Genomic DNA, 17,432 nt, shown 5'->3' with positions numbered 1-17,432 from the left:
GCCCGGCTCAGTGGCTCATGCTGGAATCTCAGTGCTTTGGGAGGTGGAGGCTGGAGGATCGCTTGAGGCCAGGAGTTCCAGAGCAGCCTAGGCAACACAGCAAACCCCATCTCTAAAAAGAAAAAAAAAAAAAGAAAAGATTGTTTTTAATTAGCATAGTGGTGCTTTCCTGTAGTTCCAGCTGCTAGGGAGGCTGAGGTGGGAGGATCACTTGAGCCCAGGAGTTCGAGGCTGCAGTGAGCCACGATCACACCACTACACTCCAGGCTGGGCGACAGAGCAGAGAATCGGCAGGTCCTCTTCAGAGTGCAGCTACTGCCCGCCTGGACGGCTCTCCACATTGGGTTGCTGTGGCTTTTGATTTGTCCCCTCCTGTCTCCTCCTGCCATTTCCTTGGGGTCTGTTCTGTTGTGGGCCCAGGTGTGAGGGAGGCAGGTAGGTGAGGAGTGAGAAGTGGTCAAGATGCCTTGTGAGCTTCCTGGCATTTTTCCTTGTCCAAGCACATTCTGCAGAAGAGAAGGGGACTTAGTGCCTGCTGAGCACTTAGGCATTGAAGTTGATTCTGGCTATGAGGAAAGGGCAGGAGGGTCTGCAGAAATTGCCATGCACGAGTCCTGGAGAGCCTGCTTGGGAAAACACACCTGACAGCCACCTTCCCAAGCCATCATCCTTCTCTCTTTTTTTTTTTTTTTTTTTTTTTTGAGACAGCCTCGCTTTGTCCTCCAGGCTAGAGAGCAGTGGCGTGATCACAGCTCACTGCAGCCTTAAACTCCTGGGCTTAAGTGATCCTCCAACCTCAGCCTCCTCAGTAGCTGAGACTGCAGGTGTGTGCCACCATTCCCACCTATTTTTTTTTTTTTCTGTAGAGACAGGGTCGTGCTATTGTTGCCCAGACTGGTTACAATATCCTGGACACAAACAATCCTCCTGCCTTGGCTTCCCAAAGTGCTGGGGTTACAAGCATGAGCCACCGTGCCCGGCCCATAAGCTGTCTTCTGCACAGTTTCACATCTCCAGTGTCATCCCACCTGTGTGAAGGCCTGAGAGTGGCTCTTGGAGACTTGCAGAGGCCCCAGGGCCTGTTCCTCCTGGGGCTTCCCTGGCCTTGTAGGCCTCTTTTTTGTCTTCTTTGCCCAGGACAGCTCCAGGTCACCCCTGGGGCAGAAACTGGCACCTGTCTTCGAAATCTGATTCCAGGTGGCTGCTTCCAACAGAGTTGGCTGAGAAGTTAATTTCCTTTTTGGTCACCCCATCAGCTAGTTAAATTATTATTAAAAAACAAAACAAAACAAACAAAAAAACCCAAAGCAGAACAACAACAACAACAAAAAAAACACTGGCCAGGTGTGGTGACTCATGCAAGCACTCTGAGAGGCAGAGAGGGACAGATCGCAAGGTCAGGGGATAGAAACCAGCCTGGCTAACATGCTGAAACAAATACCCTACTAAAAATACAAAAATAACATTAGCCGGGCATGGTGGCACATGCCTGTAGACTCAGCTACTGAGGAGTCTGAGGCAGGAGAATCACTTGAACCCAGGAGGCGGAGGTTGCAGTGAGCCGAGATCAAGCTATTACACTCCAGCCTGGGCAACAGAGTGAAACTCCATCTCAAAACAAAACAAAACAAAAACAGCACCCTTATCCTGGTGTGGCATCTGGGGCCTGTAGTCCTCGCTACCCAGGAGGCTGAGGTGGGAGGATGGCTTGCATCCAGAAGTTCGAGGCTGCAGTGAGCTGTGATTGCACCACTACACTTCAACCCGGGTGACAGAGCATGACCCTGTCTCAAAAAAAAAAAAAAAGAAAATACAGATCACCCTGTGTCACATGAAAATCTGAGTATTGAGGGAAGTAGGAGAAAAGACCCGGAGCCCTCAGCATTGGAACAGACCCGTGCGGCTCCCCTAGATCCTCTTTTACCTTGGCAGCCACTCTGAGGGCCACTTTTGCACCAGGCTTCAGGCTCTCTCTGTCATAGAGTCCTTTCCACTAAAATAAACTTTTGTCCTTGTCTCTTCTTAAATCGCCATCATCCGTGTTCTTTCTCTCCATTCCTACCTCCCATGCCCCTCGGTGGCCTCTCTCTCCCGGACCCCAGCCCTAGTGGATTCTTGGCTTCCTCTCCCATCTCTCTTTCTCTCTCTGTCCTCTCTCTACTGGCCCCTCCTCTCTCTCTGCACCCTTTTCAAATCCTGGGATGATTGATGGCCCCTTCCCTCTTCAGTCCTTTCTTCTCCTTTCCCTCCTTTCCCTGCCTCCTCCTCTCCCTCCTGCCTCTACCATTTCCTCCAGCACAGACACAGGTGTCCTTATGTTCAGATGACCAGGGGCACTCATTGTCGAGAGGGGTGCTTTTCTGGGCTCTCTGTAATAAGAAGACATGGAGAAAAGGAATCTGTAAGAAGTTTTAGCCAGCAAAGCACCTTCCCAGGGAAAACAGAAGGTTATAACTTCAGTACCTTCATTTCAGCCCAGAAAATGCTAACGTTCACAGGGCAGTTTACTTGGAAATTGCGTTGGGGAGTGGGATGCAGCTATGCTTCCTTTTCCTTTCTTTCCACCCACACCCTGTGCCCCCACCCCACCCCTGACTTGCCCACTCACGAACCTTGTGGCTGGAGAGTGCAGGTCCGAGCCGACACTTCCTCTTCATCTTTTGGGAGAGATTCCTAACTGTGTGATGAAGGTAATTCTTCCTTGCCCAGAAATGAATTCGATTATGCCCCAGCTTACTGTTTTATATTTATATTTATATTGAAACATATTAATTTCTTTTTACCTAGCAGTTGAGTTTAATTAATGACAACAAAACATATTAATGAAAGAATTGCTGTCTCCAGACTGTTGATGGCCGTGGTGGGCCAGCTCTCTTCTCTCCCAGGACATGTTACATCTGTCATCCCCATATACGTGGTGTGGAAGCCACGCCAGTGGTGAACTGAGGGTGGGGATACTGGACCTTCTTGGAGGGGCAGGTAGGGATCCCACCAGGGTAGTCAGAAGGCTCTGTTGGGCTGCCCACTCCTCATTCCAGGGAGAGGGAGCTCCTTCCTTCACTTCCTGTGTGGTCCAGTGTCAGGGGACCAGAGTGTGGATCTTAGGAGTTCAGGCAAATACCCTGTCTACCTCCAGCGACTCATCCTCTACCCCAAGTAGAGGGCTTGGTGTCAGAACTGGTTCGTCAGTGCAAGTGTGCTGTGAAACTAGCCAGAACTCCTGTTTCCTTTTCTGCAAAATAGCGATGATTTTTCCACCTTCCTTGACCGTTGAGAGAACCCGACGCAGCGGATGTGAGCACAACTCCTAAATATGCTCATACTGTGCAGGATCCCTGGCTGGTCTTTGATTTTGTTTTTGTATATGTTTGCTTGGCTTTCCATCGAGTGGCCTTCCAAGGGTGTTGTGCTATAGAACTTTGCAGAAAGCTTTTGTGAGTTTGGGAGCTTTTATTTCTCACGGATGTGTGTCTCTACCCAGGAGTCCCATTCGGTTCTGTGAATGCCAAGTTCTTCGGTTCAGGCAGTTGTCTGGAAATGTGTCCTTGGCACTCAGCTCTTGAGAGATCGATGGCTGTCTTGCCGCTTGAAGCACACACACTTCATCGGTGGGGTAAGGAGAGTGACATGTTCGTGGGGAAGCGGGTGCAGCCGTTCCACAGGGGCTCACGTCTCAAAGGGAGACCCCTTCAAGGGAGGGACTTGGGGAAGCATGGGATGCAATGTGGGTGCCCAGTCTGCCCCTCACTAGCTAGCCCCTGCTCACTCCTTTTCAGCTGTTGGCTTGGCTTGAATGAGAACCTCCTCCCCCTCACAGTCTAGCTGCCTCCTCCAGGGGAGCTGGCAGGAGAGGTTCCCATCTTATTAGTTCAAGAGAAAAGAGGGATAGAGGGATGGTTGATAATGCATTCTTTTTCTTCCACTTCCGCTTTCACTTTTCCTTTTTTTTTTTTTTTTTTTTTTCTGGGACAGTGTCTTGCTCTGCTGCCCAGGCTGGAGTGCAGTGACACGATCTTGGCTCACTGCAACCTCTGCCTCCCAGGTTAAAGCGATTCTCACCTCTCAGCCTCTCGAGTACTTGGGACTGCAGGCGCCCGCCACCATGCTGGGCTGATATTTTTGTGTTTTTAGTAGAGACACGGTTTCACCACATTGCCCAGGATTGTCTCAATCTCCTGAACTCAGACAATCCGCCCGCCACAGCCTGCCAAAGTACTGCTAGGATTACAGGTGTAAGCCACCGAACCTGACCTACTTTTCTTTTTTCATTTTAAGAGACAGAATCACTGTGTCACCCAGACTTTAGTGCAGTGGTGTCATCATAACTCACTGCAGCCTCAACATCCTGACTCAGGTGATCCGCCTGCCTCAAGCCCCTAAGTAGTTGGGACTACAGACCCATGCCACCATGCCCAGTTAATTTTTAAAAGAATTATAGAGATGGGTCTTGCTGTGTTGCACAGGCTGGTCTTGAACTCCTGGGCTCAAGCGATTCTTCCACCTCAGCCTCCCAAAATGCTGGGATTATAGACAAGAGCTACCACACCCAACTAATAATGCTTTCCTGAAGAGGATATTTGAGTGTAGGCATAGCTTGAGGGGCTCCAATGCAAGGAGACCACCGACTGCTGGGTTCCAGTCTACCCCAGAGACATTTCCTCATGAAGTGGCACTGCTGAACATGCCAGTCACATGCAGATAGAACTGATCTAGGATGGACTTTGGGTCTCACCCCAGCATATCTGCTTTGCGTTGGGATTGGCTGGACTCAGGATCCGCTTAGGATATTTTGGCAACTGTTTAGGAGGTGTGAAGCAGCCATCTATGATGTCCATCCCTTCATTCATTCATTCATTCACTGACATGCACTGAGTGGCCACTGTGAGCCGGACAGTAGGGTTGGGGTTGGTATCTAGGGTGTGGGGGTATGGGAGTGTGGGGTCTGGTCCTGACCACAGAAAGCTGACAGTGTATTGGAGCATCCAGCCGTAGACAAGTGACCCCCATCGCTAAGGGGACAAAAGCTGGAGTAAAAACCATGCGGTCCTCCCCAAGAGCCTTTTCCCTGAGGCCTGGGGAAGCATGGCTTCCCGCATTCTCCACTTCACTGCACCTGCCCCAGGGTTTCCAGCAGAGGAGGCAGTGCTAGAAAGTGAGGAGTGAGAGATCTTGGTGCATATCAGAAGCTCAGAGGGGCTGGAGGGGAGCTGGGCTGAACAGTGGAGGACTTCCTTCCTTCCTTTAGGAAGGAAGTCGAGGAATCTGGATGTTCTTCTGAGCCCAGTGGGAAGTTACTGAGGGTGTTAAATGGGGAGGTGACATGACCAGCCCGCTGTTCCATGTTAATCTCAGCAGCTTCTGCTTGGAGATGAGATTAATACCTGGGGCTGGGGCTGGAGTCAAGGAGTTGGTTGGGGGTAGGGTGAGAGATGCTAGTGGCTAGACTGGGCCCATGTGGGAGGCTGCAGAGAGAAGGGGGAATCCTGTTACAAAGGCTGTTACAACTCCTTGCTGCTGGACATGACCCCCTATACCCAGTTTGAAATGAGACAGCCACCGTTCATTGCTCCCCTACTGCATGTAAGACTAAGAATGGAAGGTTCTCGCCCTTAGAGAAAAAAGTTAAGTGGCAACAAGGAATTTAAATAATCTCAAACACCGCTGGAGACAGTAGCAGAGTTTCCTAAGGTCATACGTGATGCATCGTCAGGTGGAATTGGTGGACAGTGCCTGCCGCTGGTGGGGACAAGGTTCTCGGAAGCCCTGCCCCAGGCCACTGTTGACTTCTCACCACCTGCACAGTGACTGGAAACACCCAGTCTTTCCTCCCCTCCTTGCCTGATACAGGGCATTTGCTGTGCCAGCTTCTAGAAGCCCTTCCTTCTATCCTGACAGGGCCTTTGTGTGTCAAGCTCAGTCTAAAGAAAGCACTGAGGAAAGACTTGATTTGCTGAGTGTTGGGGAGGTTGGCGTTTGCAGAGAAGGAACCAGATTAAGCGACTTTACATCTCAGCTCTTTACCTTCTCAGAAAGGCAATAAAATGATAGACACGTCGCCGAGAAAGGACCTTACCAGTATTACTCTAGTACGCCGTTATCATTCAGAGAGGGAAATGGAGGCCTAGAGGAAGAAAACTCTGCCCTGCTCAGTGTGTGGAAACCTGCCTGGCTCCTGTGGGTGCTTGATGGCTTGATGTGCATTTGCGGAGTGCCTTTCATCCCATGATTCCCTCATCTCACTGGGTCCATTTCCATTTTCTTGAACATTTTTAAAGTTCAGTAGTCAAGAGGATAAATGATATTCTCAGAGTAGTGAAATTATTGCAAAGCATGGTGGAAGGATGGGTATTTTCCTTTATTTTTATGGATTTATTTGTTTATTTTTGGAGATAGGGTCTTGTTTTGTCACCAGGCTGGAGTGCAGTGATGGGTCTTGGCTCACTGCAACCTACACCTCCTGTGTTGAAGTAATTCTCCTGCCTCAGTCTCTGGAGTAGCTGGGACCACAGGCGTGTGCTACCATGTCCAGCTAATTTTTTTGTATTTTAGTAGAGATGGGGTTTCACCATGTTACCCAAGCTGGTCTCAAACTTCTGAGCTCAGGGAATCCACCTGCCTTGGCCTCCAAAAGTACTGGGATTACAGACATGAGCCACCATACCTGACCTTTCCCTTTATTTTAATGTGGAGGGGAGAACCAATGGGTAAAAGTCTTGGGCTCCACCTAAGGAAATACACCTTCGGATTGGAAAAGAAAATGGTCATTTGAACAGGGAGTGAGGCTCCCTTCATAGCCATGAGGGCATGTGCTTGTAAGGACCCGCAGAAACTGTGACAAGGCCAGAGGTGAGGTGTGCGGTGAGGGCAGGTGTCTCCAGGACCTAGTTCTCCTTGGCACTGGAGCCTTTTAATTCTCCTCTGAGTTGGATCTTGTTCCCACCAGGGAGGTTGAGAGGTTGGCCTTTTCTTTCCATATTAATTTCCTCTTTGGTCATCAGACTGATCACATGCTGACACTGCTGTGTAATTTACAAAGTATATTGACACATGTTGTGGGCCAGCCCGGGATGGGAGCTGGTCACGTCATTGATGGTGCATGTGTTGGGGAAGAGTGTTCCAGTAAGCTTGGGCTGGGTTGGTGCTTGTGCAGCAGGGGTGGGGAAAGCTCTAGCCATGGGGAGATGCATTGCTCCTGGGTGGCAGGTGGGCTGGCAGAGCCCCTGGGATCCCCACTAACCTTGCAGCCTCCACCTACAGAGGACTCTGTCATGTTCACTATTGGCTCTGCTTCTTCTGGCTGCTGGTGGCCTCTCTTAGTGGCTGCTGTGGGGCCATTTCTCTCCCAGACTTAATTTCATAGGAGCTACTGTAATAGGAGCAAAATCCCTAGGGTGTGGGGTTTGTACTGCAGACGGGCTCCAAGGGGCATCTGCAGGAAAGAAGGGGCTTTGATATCTTTGCCTGTCTACATTACGGGCATCTACAGCCTGGGCATTTCCTTGGGTGTCTCAGTGAGAGGGACATCAGCTACGGGATTTCCTCCTCTTCCCATTTACAATAAAACCCTACTATGGAAACACATGTGCATGCGCCTCATGCACTTCTGCAGACAGTGGGCTGTGTCTAGCTAAACCCAGCCTACCATGCTCCAGCTGTTCCCTGAGAGGATTATAAGAGAGGTTGCAGACCCACCCGGATGCTCTGACCTCACTCATACTATGTACCCAGCTAGGGTAACAAGCCATTGTTCCGTTTGAACAAGACTGAGTGGATCCCTGGGATGCAGGATGTTCAGTGCTGAAACCAGGACAGGTCCAGGCAAATTGGGATGCTTGATTACTCTGCCTTGGCTGTTCTTCCTCCAGGCCTGCCACCCCATTGGAATTTTGAGTACAGATTTCTAGAATATGCTGCACGCTGAGGAAGCCTGTTGCGGGACAGGGGGCGGGGGATGGAGAGTGAGACGACAACTTTTCTTTTTCTTTTCCTGTTCTTTTTCCAACGTACGTGTTCCCAGTCTTCACTGTGGCCAGCACGGGAGCCTCCAATGGTCAGCACTGTATTTCCATATGCATTTGGTCCTGGCCCTAGGAATGGAGCTTTTGCTATCTTTATTTGTCATCTCAAAGTGCATGACCTCAAACTTGAGGTTCCCCACAGCACCTCACACTCAGCTGACCGACCGCAGCAGGGCATTCCCTTCTGGGCATGTGTAAAGAACATCCATGGCTCCTGCACAAGACTCTTGCTTTGTAGTTGGCAAATGAGCAGAAGTATCCCCCTCCCTGCAGCTGATGTGTGTACCTGGTACAGTTCCCATCCAAGTTCACATGACATCAGTGTTGGGATTCCACATGTCTCAACTTAGTAATCTTGGCACTGAAAGCAGGGGCTTAGGAGCAACAGAATCACACTTGTCCTGGAAGGAACGAGGGGGGTCTATCTGTTTGGCTTCCAGGGACGCATTTCACTGGCGTTGGTTTGTTTTCTGATGTGAAATGGGACAGGGACAGATCTTTAAAGTTAGTGGAGTCAATTTCACAAACAAAGCTTTTCATCTTTTCTGAAGAGCTTTTCGTAGAAATCAGCCTTGCAATTGGCACTGCAGCCTTCCAGCCACCTAACATGTTTCCCCACGGGCCTTTTGAAGCAAACAAGTATTAAGGAGCTGACAGGACAGAGTCACTTTTTCCCCCTTTTCTTTTACCTTGAAATTGTTCCTAGCCACAGGGCTGGCCACACCTCACAGGCCAAAAATCTACTTTGACGCAGTATGCAGTGACAGATGAGTTTAGCAGGGAGTAATGCAAGTCACCGAATGCAAGAGAATGAAAAAAAAAAAAATCACCCTGTTGCATGAACACAAGTATTCTCCAGGCTCTGCGTCTCTGGATATGCGTCTTCCAGAACCTGCAGGCGCGTGGCCTGCCCTCCACCTGCGTGGGAATGCATGCTGGATTTACATCCCATTACATCGCTTCCAGAAAGACAGCATCTCTGTTGGATACCCATGAAGCTTATACTGAGTAAATATTGACAAAGTAGTCTAAAGAGCAAACACTTTGACATTTGTAAGGTCCACTGGAAGGTCTTGTATATATTTATACAGCAGGAATGAGCGCTGCATACCAATTTTCCTGAACTTGTTCTGACATAATTCTGCATGGAGAGTGTGTGTGCGCGGGTGGCTGCGAACGTCAGAGTGTTCACATGGGGGACGGGGCTGGGGCTGCATGGTAGCCAGTCAAGGTGTCGCCTCTCAACGGGAATGAACCCACACCTATCCCTGCCAGTAAACTTACCTCTAAGCTTTTCTGAGACCTACTTTTCCAGAAGGAAGAAAGAAAGAAAAAAAAAGAGCCACAAAACCTTGTTTTTCATTTATTACAATGAATGCACTTTCTTTTTACTTGGTAAAAATTTTATTGATGCTTTTATACTTTATATTTATTAAAGATTGAGCCTCAAAAATGTAATGACTAAAAAATGCTTGCTTAATTTAAATTGTGAATCTGTCTGTTAAGAAATGCATTAGGGGTAGGAGAAGCATAAGACATATTAATTGACAGACAGGAACTGCTGTCTCTGAGGTTGATACAAGTAATTTATTACTTTAGAAATGAATGCCACCTCCAGAATGTGCTTCATTAATTTCAAATTTAGTTTTAATTTCAAGCTGTTGCCCCTTGAGAAGAATAAGGTGGCAAATTATGTTTGAAGAGCAGATTTTTTTTTTTTTTTGCTCCAAAGGAACACCACATTTTAACTATTTAATTTTACAAATAAATGTGCCCATCTGGGTTGCTGTGTTTTCCTGAGAGCCCAGAACATATTCCAGGTAAGATCAACACGTACTAATGCTTTTTTTTTCTTTCTCTCCTTCTCCCTCTCTCTCTTCATTCCATCCCACCTGTCTCTCGTTCACACCTGTTATCATGGCAGCCTATGTTTCCGAAGAGTTAAAGGCTGCTGCCCTGGTGGACGAAGGTTTAGACCCCGAGGAGCACACAGCAGATGGAGAGCCCTCGGCCAAGTACATGTGCCCGGAGAAGGAGCTCACCAGGGCCTGCCCCAGCTACCAGAACTCCCCAGCCGCTGAGTTTTCTAGCCACGAAATGGACAGCGAGTCCCACATCAGTGAGACCAGTGACCGAATGGCTGACTTTGAAAGTGGCTCCATCAAGAATGAAGAGGAGACCAAGGAGGTCACGGTGCCCTTGGAAGACACGACCGTGTCGGATAGCCTGGAGCAGATGAAGGCCGTGTACAACAACTTCCTCTCCACCTCCTACTGGTCCAACCTCAACCTCAACCTGCACCAGCCCTCCTCGGAGAAGAACAACGGCAGCAGCAGCAGCAGCAGTAGCAGCAGCAGCAGCTGTGGCAGCGGGAGCTTCGACTGGCACCAGAGCGCCATGGCTAAGACCCTGCAGCAGGTGTCGCAGAGCCGCATGCTCCCAGAGCCCAGCCTCTTCAGCACCGTGCAGCTGTACCGGCAGAGCAGCAAGCTCTACGGCTCCATCTTCACGGGGGCCAGCAAGTTTCGCTGTAAGGACTGCAGTGCCGCCTACGACACCCTGGTGGAGTTGACAGTGCATATGAACGAGACGGGGCATTACCGAGACGACAACCATGAGACCGATAACAACAACCCCAAGCGCTGGTCCAAGCCTCGCAAACGCTCCTTGCTGGAAATGGAAGGGAAGGAAGACGCCCAGAAGGTGCTGAAGTGCATGTACTGTGGTCACTCCTTTGAGTCCCTGCAGGATTTGAGTGTCCATATGATCAAAACAAAACACTACCAAAAAGTGCCTCTGAAGGAACCCGTCACTCCTGTCGCCGCCAAAATCATTCCTGCCGCTCGGAAGAAAGCTTCCCTGGAGCTGGAGCTCCCCAGCTCCCCAGATTCCACAGGTGGAACCCCCAAAGCCACCATCTCGGATACCAACGATGCCCTTCAGAAGAACTCCAACCCCTACATCACGCCAAATAACCGATACGGCCACCAGAATGGGGCCAGCTATGCGTGGCACTTTGAGGCCCGGAAGTCACAGATCCTGAAGTGCATGGAGTGTGGGAGCTCGCACGACACCCTACAGGAGCTCACAGCCCACATGATGGTCACCGGCCACTTCATCAAGGTCACAAACTCGGCCATGAAGAAGGGGAAACCCATTGTGGAGACGCCCGTCACACCTACCATCACAACCCTGCTGGACGAGAAGGTCCAGTCCGTGCCCCTGGCGGCCACCACCTTCACGTCCCCCTCCAGCACACCCGCCAGCATCTCCCCAAAATTGAATGTGGAGGTCAAGAAGGAAGTCGACAAGGAGAAAGCGGTGACCGATGAGAAACCCAGGCAAAAGGACAAGCCTGGCGAAGAAGAGGAGAAGTGCGACATCTCTTCCAAATACCATTACTTGACTGAAAATGACTTAGAAGAGAGTCCCAAGGGGGGGCTCGATATCCTCAAATCCCTGGAAAACACAGTGACATCTGCAATCAACAAGGCCCAGAACGGCACTCCTAGCTGGGGGGGCTACCCCAGCATCCACGCCGCCTACCAACTTCCCAACATGATGAAACTGTCCCTGGGTTCGTCGGGGAAGAGCACACCCCTGAAACCCATGTTTGGCAACAGTGAGATTGTCTCCCCGACGAAAAACCAGACCCTGGTCTCTCCACCCAGCAGCCAGACCTCCCCCATGCCCAAGACAAACTTCCATGCCATGGAGGAGCTGGTGAAAAAGGTCACTGAGAAAGTTGCCAAAGTGGAGGAGAAGATGAAGGAGCCGGATGGGAAGCTATCCCCGCCCAAGCGGGCCACCCCCTCCCCATGCAGCAGCGAGGTCGGGGAGCCCATCAAGATGGAGGCCTCCAGTGACGGGGGCTTCCAAAGCCAGGAGAGCAGCCCCAGCCCCCCACGGGAAGGGTGCAAGGACGGGAGCCCCCTGGCCGAGCCGGTGGAAAACGGCAAGGAGTTGGTGAAGCCCCTGGCCAGCAGCTTGAGCGGCAGCACGGCCATCATCACCGACCATCCGCCCGAACAGCCTTTTGTTAACCCTTTGAGCGCCCTGCAGTCAGTCATGAACATTCACCTGGGCAAGGCTGCCAAGCCCTCCCTGCCTGCCCTTGACCCCATGAGCATGCTTTTCAAGATGAGCAACAGCCTGGCGGAGAAGGCCGCCGTGGCTACCCCGCCGCCCCTGCCGTCCAAGAAGGCAGACCACCTCGACCGCTATTTCTACCACGTCAACAATGACCAGCCCATAGACTTGACAAAAGGGAAGAGTGACAAAGGCTGCTCCTTGGGTTCAGTGCTTCTGTCACCCACGTCCACAGCCCCGGCAACCTCCTCATCCACGGTGACAACGGCAAAGACATCTGCCGTCGTATCATTCATGTCAAACTCGCCGCTACGCGAGAATGCCTTGTCAGATATATCCGATATGCTGAAGAACTTGACAGAGAGCCACACGTCAAAATCCTCCACTCCTTCCAGCATCTCCGAGAAGTCTGACATTGACGGGGCCACTCTGGAGGAGGCTGAGGAGTCGACGCCTGCCCAGAAGAGGAAGGGCCGCCAGTCAAACTGGAACCCCCAGCACCTCCTGATCCTCCAGGCCCAGTTTGCCGCCAGCCTCCGGCAGACCTCGGAAGGGAAGTACATCATGTCAGACCTGAGCCCCCAGGAGCGGATGCATATCTCCAGGTTCACTGGACTGTCCATGACCACCATCAGCCACTGGCTGGCCAACGTGAAATACCAGCTTCGAAGGACAGGTGGAACAAAGTTCCTCAAAAACCTGGACACTGGCCACCCCGTCTTCTTTTGTAACGACTGTGCATCCCAAATCAGGACTCCTTCGACGTACATCAGTCACCTAGAGTCACACCTAGGCTTCCGGCTACGGGACTTATCCAAACTGTCCACCGAACAGATTAACAATCAGATAGCACAAACCAAGTCACCATCAGAAAAAATGGTGACGTCCTCCCCTGAGGAGGACCTGGGGACCTCCTATCAGTGCAAACTTTGCAATCGGACCTTTGCCAGCAAGCACGCTGTTAAACTCCACCTTAGCAAAACACACGGGAAATCTCCGGAAGACCACCTTCTGTATGTCTCTGAGTTAGAGAAGCAGTAGCATTTGCTTTTGATAGAAAGGACTGCAGTTTGCTTTGAGGGAAACTGTGGAAGGCACCTTCAGGCCCCCTCTGACTTGTTGATCTTGGCACATGTTCTTATTTTAACTGCAGAGAATCACTCTGGGCTGGACTGTTTTGTATAACTGTACAGTGTTTAATAGAGGTGCATAATCAGCTGTTGTTACTGGTAAAATATGAAGGTTAAAATGCAGTGGTAAGTGTTTGGAACTTTGTGTAAATGGGATTTAGTTGTGAGCATCCTCCGATGCTTCAAGCTGCATGCATTAACAGACAGTTTAATTAAGCATTTATAACGAAATCAGGCACACTTTTTCCACGAGACTCGAGTGTGCTGGCATTCCTCACCCTTTCATCTTTAGCCCTCTGAGTACTTTGAAGCACTTTTGCATTAATTTGGTTAAAAAATAAAATGAAATGATAATAATGTATGAAGCTCTGTTTTTTAAACTCCTTACCAGCTTAGTTATAATGAATAATATGAACCTCCATTTATGCAGGTCTGCAGGGGTATAACACGCCTTGAAATTTAAAAGAATATTATTTTCACATTGAAACATAGATGTATATATTGTATAGATTTCAGACTCTCTTATGAAAAAAATGTGATTGTGGTTAAATGACCCTTTTTTCTTGCATTTATAGCAACAGTGTTTTATGCACCTGCTATGCTCTGGGCATAAGCTGTGCCTATGTATAGTGTATATTTCTTTTTTTTTTTTTTAAGGTCTATGGGTTTTGTTTTTTACATGCAAACATTGTAAATTATACAGAAGATACCGCAGATAGCATTTATAAAGTATACAGAAACATTATCTGAAAGCAAAGTATGATAGTTTGTTTTGCTATACAGTACATCTATATTGATAGAGGTTCATGTTTAAATTATACATATTTATTAGCATCATATTATCATTTGTTTTGAGCAGTCTGAATAAACGAGACCGGGAAAAACATCCCTGGCAGGCATAACTATTTTGCACATGATTTTTAAAGGTATTTATTAGAAATCAAAGAATGCTCAAAATAAACTCAGTGCTCAAAGGGTTAAGTCTATTTGAAAAGGTTTAAAAAAAAAAGAACAAAAAAAAAAGAGAACTTGTACTGTATTTCCTAAACATTGATAAAGCCTTTAAAATGTTTGTACTGTAATACTTTGCTTAAAAGTCATGAGGCATTCTGTGATCCAACCTCTTTCACTTATTTATAAGCCCTCTTGGTTGCTATTCCATATTGTAGGATGCCTTTCTATTTCAATTGGTAACTTTCTGTTTTGTTCTTCCTAATTATTCTCCCAAGATCCCACACTGCAGCTTTATCTTTAGGCTTATGAAAGGTAACCCGTGGTTACCGGCTCTCCAAGTGATTCTGTTCTTCTCCATTTTTGGCAGTTAATTTGCAGAAGTAACTGACAGCTGACACCATATGAGAACCTTTGTATAAAATATTGGCATGTAAACAGCACAGACACCGTAACACACTCTGTGCCCTGTTTGGTTGTTGACAATGAAGCACCATTATGTGACTCTTCATATAACCCTTTTTTCTACGGCAGCATTAAAATTGTCTTTTTGCTATAATTTTGTGTTGCGTTCACAATTATGTCTGAAATGTGCTACGACTAACGAGCACATTAAAATTAAATTGTATGCGATCTGTTTATGACGGAGCTGGTTGCTGCGGCTGCCAGGTGCTGGCAGTCGGAAGCTGTGCGTAAATCAGGGGGAGTTTTAGTGAACTTTGGCGTTTGGAGAGCAGGGAGCACTTACTCAGAGGCGGCTTGAATAGAATCTGCACCGAGAATAAGCATTCACAAGAAAGGAAGACATGCCTTTAGAGTTAGATGCTCAGTGCAGAAGGGACATGGCCAGACCCCTAGGATCAGAGCTTCCAGTCGCACCTGGTGACCTGCACAGAGGGGTTGCTGGGGTTTAATCTCCCTTCTGGATGCATGGCGGTCACAGGGTCAGGGCCAAATGGGGCAGACGGACTTTGGGGTCCCAGATTCTCCCTCCAATGTTAAAACAGCCACAGAAACAGAACCAGGTGGGGCAGACAGACTTTGGGGTCCCAAATTCTCCTGTGTTAAAACAGCCACAGATAAGCAGGCATGGGGCTTGTGGGAGGAGACTGAACCCATCCAGGGGAGGAGGGGGAGAACATTTATATGATAATCACAAGCTTTTATTAGCCCCAGCAAATCATGCCAACAAAACGCTGGGAACATCATGTAAAATTGTAAAATACCTTTATTACTATATTCAAACTACTCTCGCAGTTATGCGGAATCATAGCTCCTAACCTAGAATTATACAAATGAGAGATGTATTACATCCATGTAATACATAAAACACCTCAACTTTAAAAAAAACCTCTTTTATTAAAAATTTAAATTAAGCCCTTTCAGAGATGTTCGGCAACACGCCTACGGTTTTTCCGCTCGTCCCCGCCCCTTTCTCTCAAGAGTAGTCCAAATTTTTCTGTCTACTCTATTTTCTCTCGGCGTTCCATCTTTCTCCGGGTTTTTAGGGGGAAACTCACTACACTTTAAAATGAGTTTTTTTGGCAAATTGAGAGTGCTGTGCTAGCTCAGCTCTTGCCCTAGGGTGTGGCACACAGGTGGGTTTTGCGGACAGGCAGGGAAGAAGGCAGGTTCCCTTCCTGGTCCAGGGACTGCACCAGGCCCTGCCTTCTCCATGGCCGGCCCTGGTTCTTTAATGACCCATTCTTTGTCCCACTGGCCTTTACCTGGGAGGAGCTGATGGACACATAGGTCTCCCTCCGGGACCGGCTCCCTGAAGAACATGGCTCTGGGGACAGACACATCCTCCCTCCCCTGCCTTCCACATCTTCACATCCTGGAGCCCAGATTTCCACTCTTGAATTTTTCACAGGTTAAATATAGCATCGGTTTATTAGAATCCAAAGTCCTGCATCTAACAGATTAAACTGACAACACTTCCATCACCACCAGGGCCCATGTGGCTTGAAGGGAGATGGGATTTGTACAAGTGACGGCAGAACCCCGCTCTTGACAGTTTGGGAGAAGGACTCAACACACTCTGCCCATCTCCTCCTCACCCCACTTTCAGGATCATCTTTCCAATTTGGGGGTCAGAGTGAGGATTGACAAGCCAAGGTAGGTCACAGGTTCTCTCGCTCGTTTGGCACCTCGGACGTTTAGCCAGGAAAGTACTGCTTATATTCGTGGGGCAGGGGGCATCCATGAATTCATTTTATCTCTAAGGAAACAAGAATTGGGCAGTAGGGCTCTAGGCATTAGTGCAAACCTCACTTGGCACAATAACAGTCTCATAAACCAGGTAGCATGGCCATGGGTATGGCTTGTTGGGGTCTCGCCCTACTTGGAAATTCAGGGCCATTTTGTCCTGACATTTTGCCTGGCTGAGGATTGGACCACTGTCTGGAAGAATCTTTCACCCCTAGCCCAGGATGGCGCTGGTTTGTTTCCCTGAGATAAGACAGGAAGATGTAAAGTCCCACTCTACGTCTGCTGTAGTTGTGCGCATGTTCTGTGGTTGCTGTTGTGAGAAAGTGAATGGAGGAAGGCATTGGTCGCTCAAGTCAGGCCTTTAAATGGGTCCGGGGGGAGGGGGAATGTTGGCAAGGGAGGGAGGTTTTAATCACAGGTGCGCAGGTGACCCTGACCTCACCCGCCCAAGCCCCGGCTTGTTGCAGTCTTACTGTATATCTTCCAACCATCACATTTACGCAGTATCTTAAAATAACATTTGTGATAAATGTGCAATTTAACTAATTTATGGTGCTATGATGTGCTCAGGGCTACATGCAAGATGAAAATCTTAAATGGAGCTTGAACAGCTCACTTCACAACAAGAAATCAATATGCCACATCTTAGCGATTCGCTGCAGTCAACATTTAGCAAAAATATCAGTGATGTATCTTTAAGTTTTAGGCAGCAAGAATTCTATAATTAACCAAAATCCTTACATGTAAGTTAGAGAGGGTTGGTTATGATGAGGACCCAATCTCCTTGGCATCTCTGTTCTATTTTCATTCTGCAAAAGGAAAAAAATAGACATTGATAACCACCAAACAGGCCCTTCTCTGCCCTGCACTCAGACAGAGGTGATGTGTTCATAGCCTTCCCAGCTGAGTTCGGGGCAGCAGTCTCACGGTTTCTTCCTCAAGTTCAGACCATTCCAGCTAGGTAGACTTCACTGATCCCCAACCCCTGACCACCTACAGTTCCAGAGACGTGGTGACAAAATACTTAAAGAAG

General features: G+C 48.7%; 1 protein-coding gene across 3 annotated transcripts in view; it reads left to right on the top strand.

Annotated features, from left to right (window-relative positions):
• TSHZ3 (teashirt zinc finger homeobox 3) overlaps positions 1-13,591 on the top strand; it is a 74,901-nt gene extending 61,310 nt beyond the window's left edge. For 2 of the 3 annotated variants that reach the window (XM_035286332.3, XM_035286331.3), the window contains one exon: positions 9,943-13,591. In XM_035286332.3, coding sequence (XP_035142223.1) covers positions 9,943-13,148 — 3,206 coding nt within the window. In that variant the 3' untranslated portion in view covers positions 13,149-13,591. Of the gene's footprint in view, positions 1-3,481; positions 3,614-9,942 lie in introns of all 3 variants that reach the window. The other variant, XM_035286330.3, reaches the window with a different exon arrangement.
• The last annotated feature ends 3,841 nt before the right edge of the window (positions 13,592-17,432 follow it).

This window comes from Callithrix jacchus, chromosome 22 (assembly GCF_049354715.1).
Source record: "Callithrix jacchus isolate 240 chromosome 22, calJac240_pri, whole genome shotgun sequence".
Lineage (NCBI taxonomy): Eukaryota > Metazoa > Chordata > Mammalia > Primates > Cebidae > Callithrix > Callithrix jacchus.
Note: the sequence above shows the minus strand (reverse complement) of the source record. Positions and strands in the feature narration are given on the sequence as shown.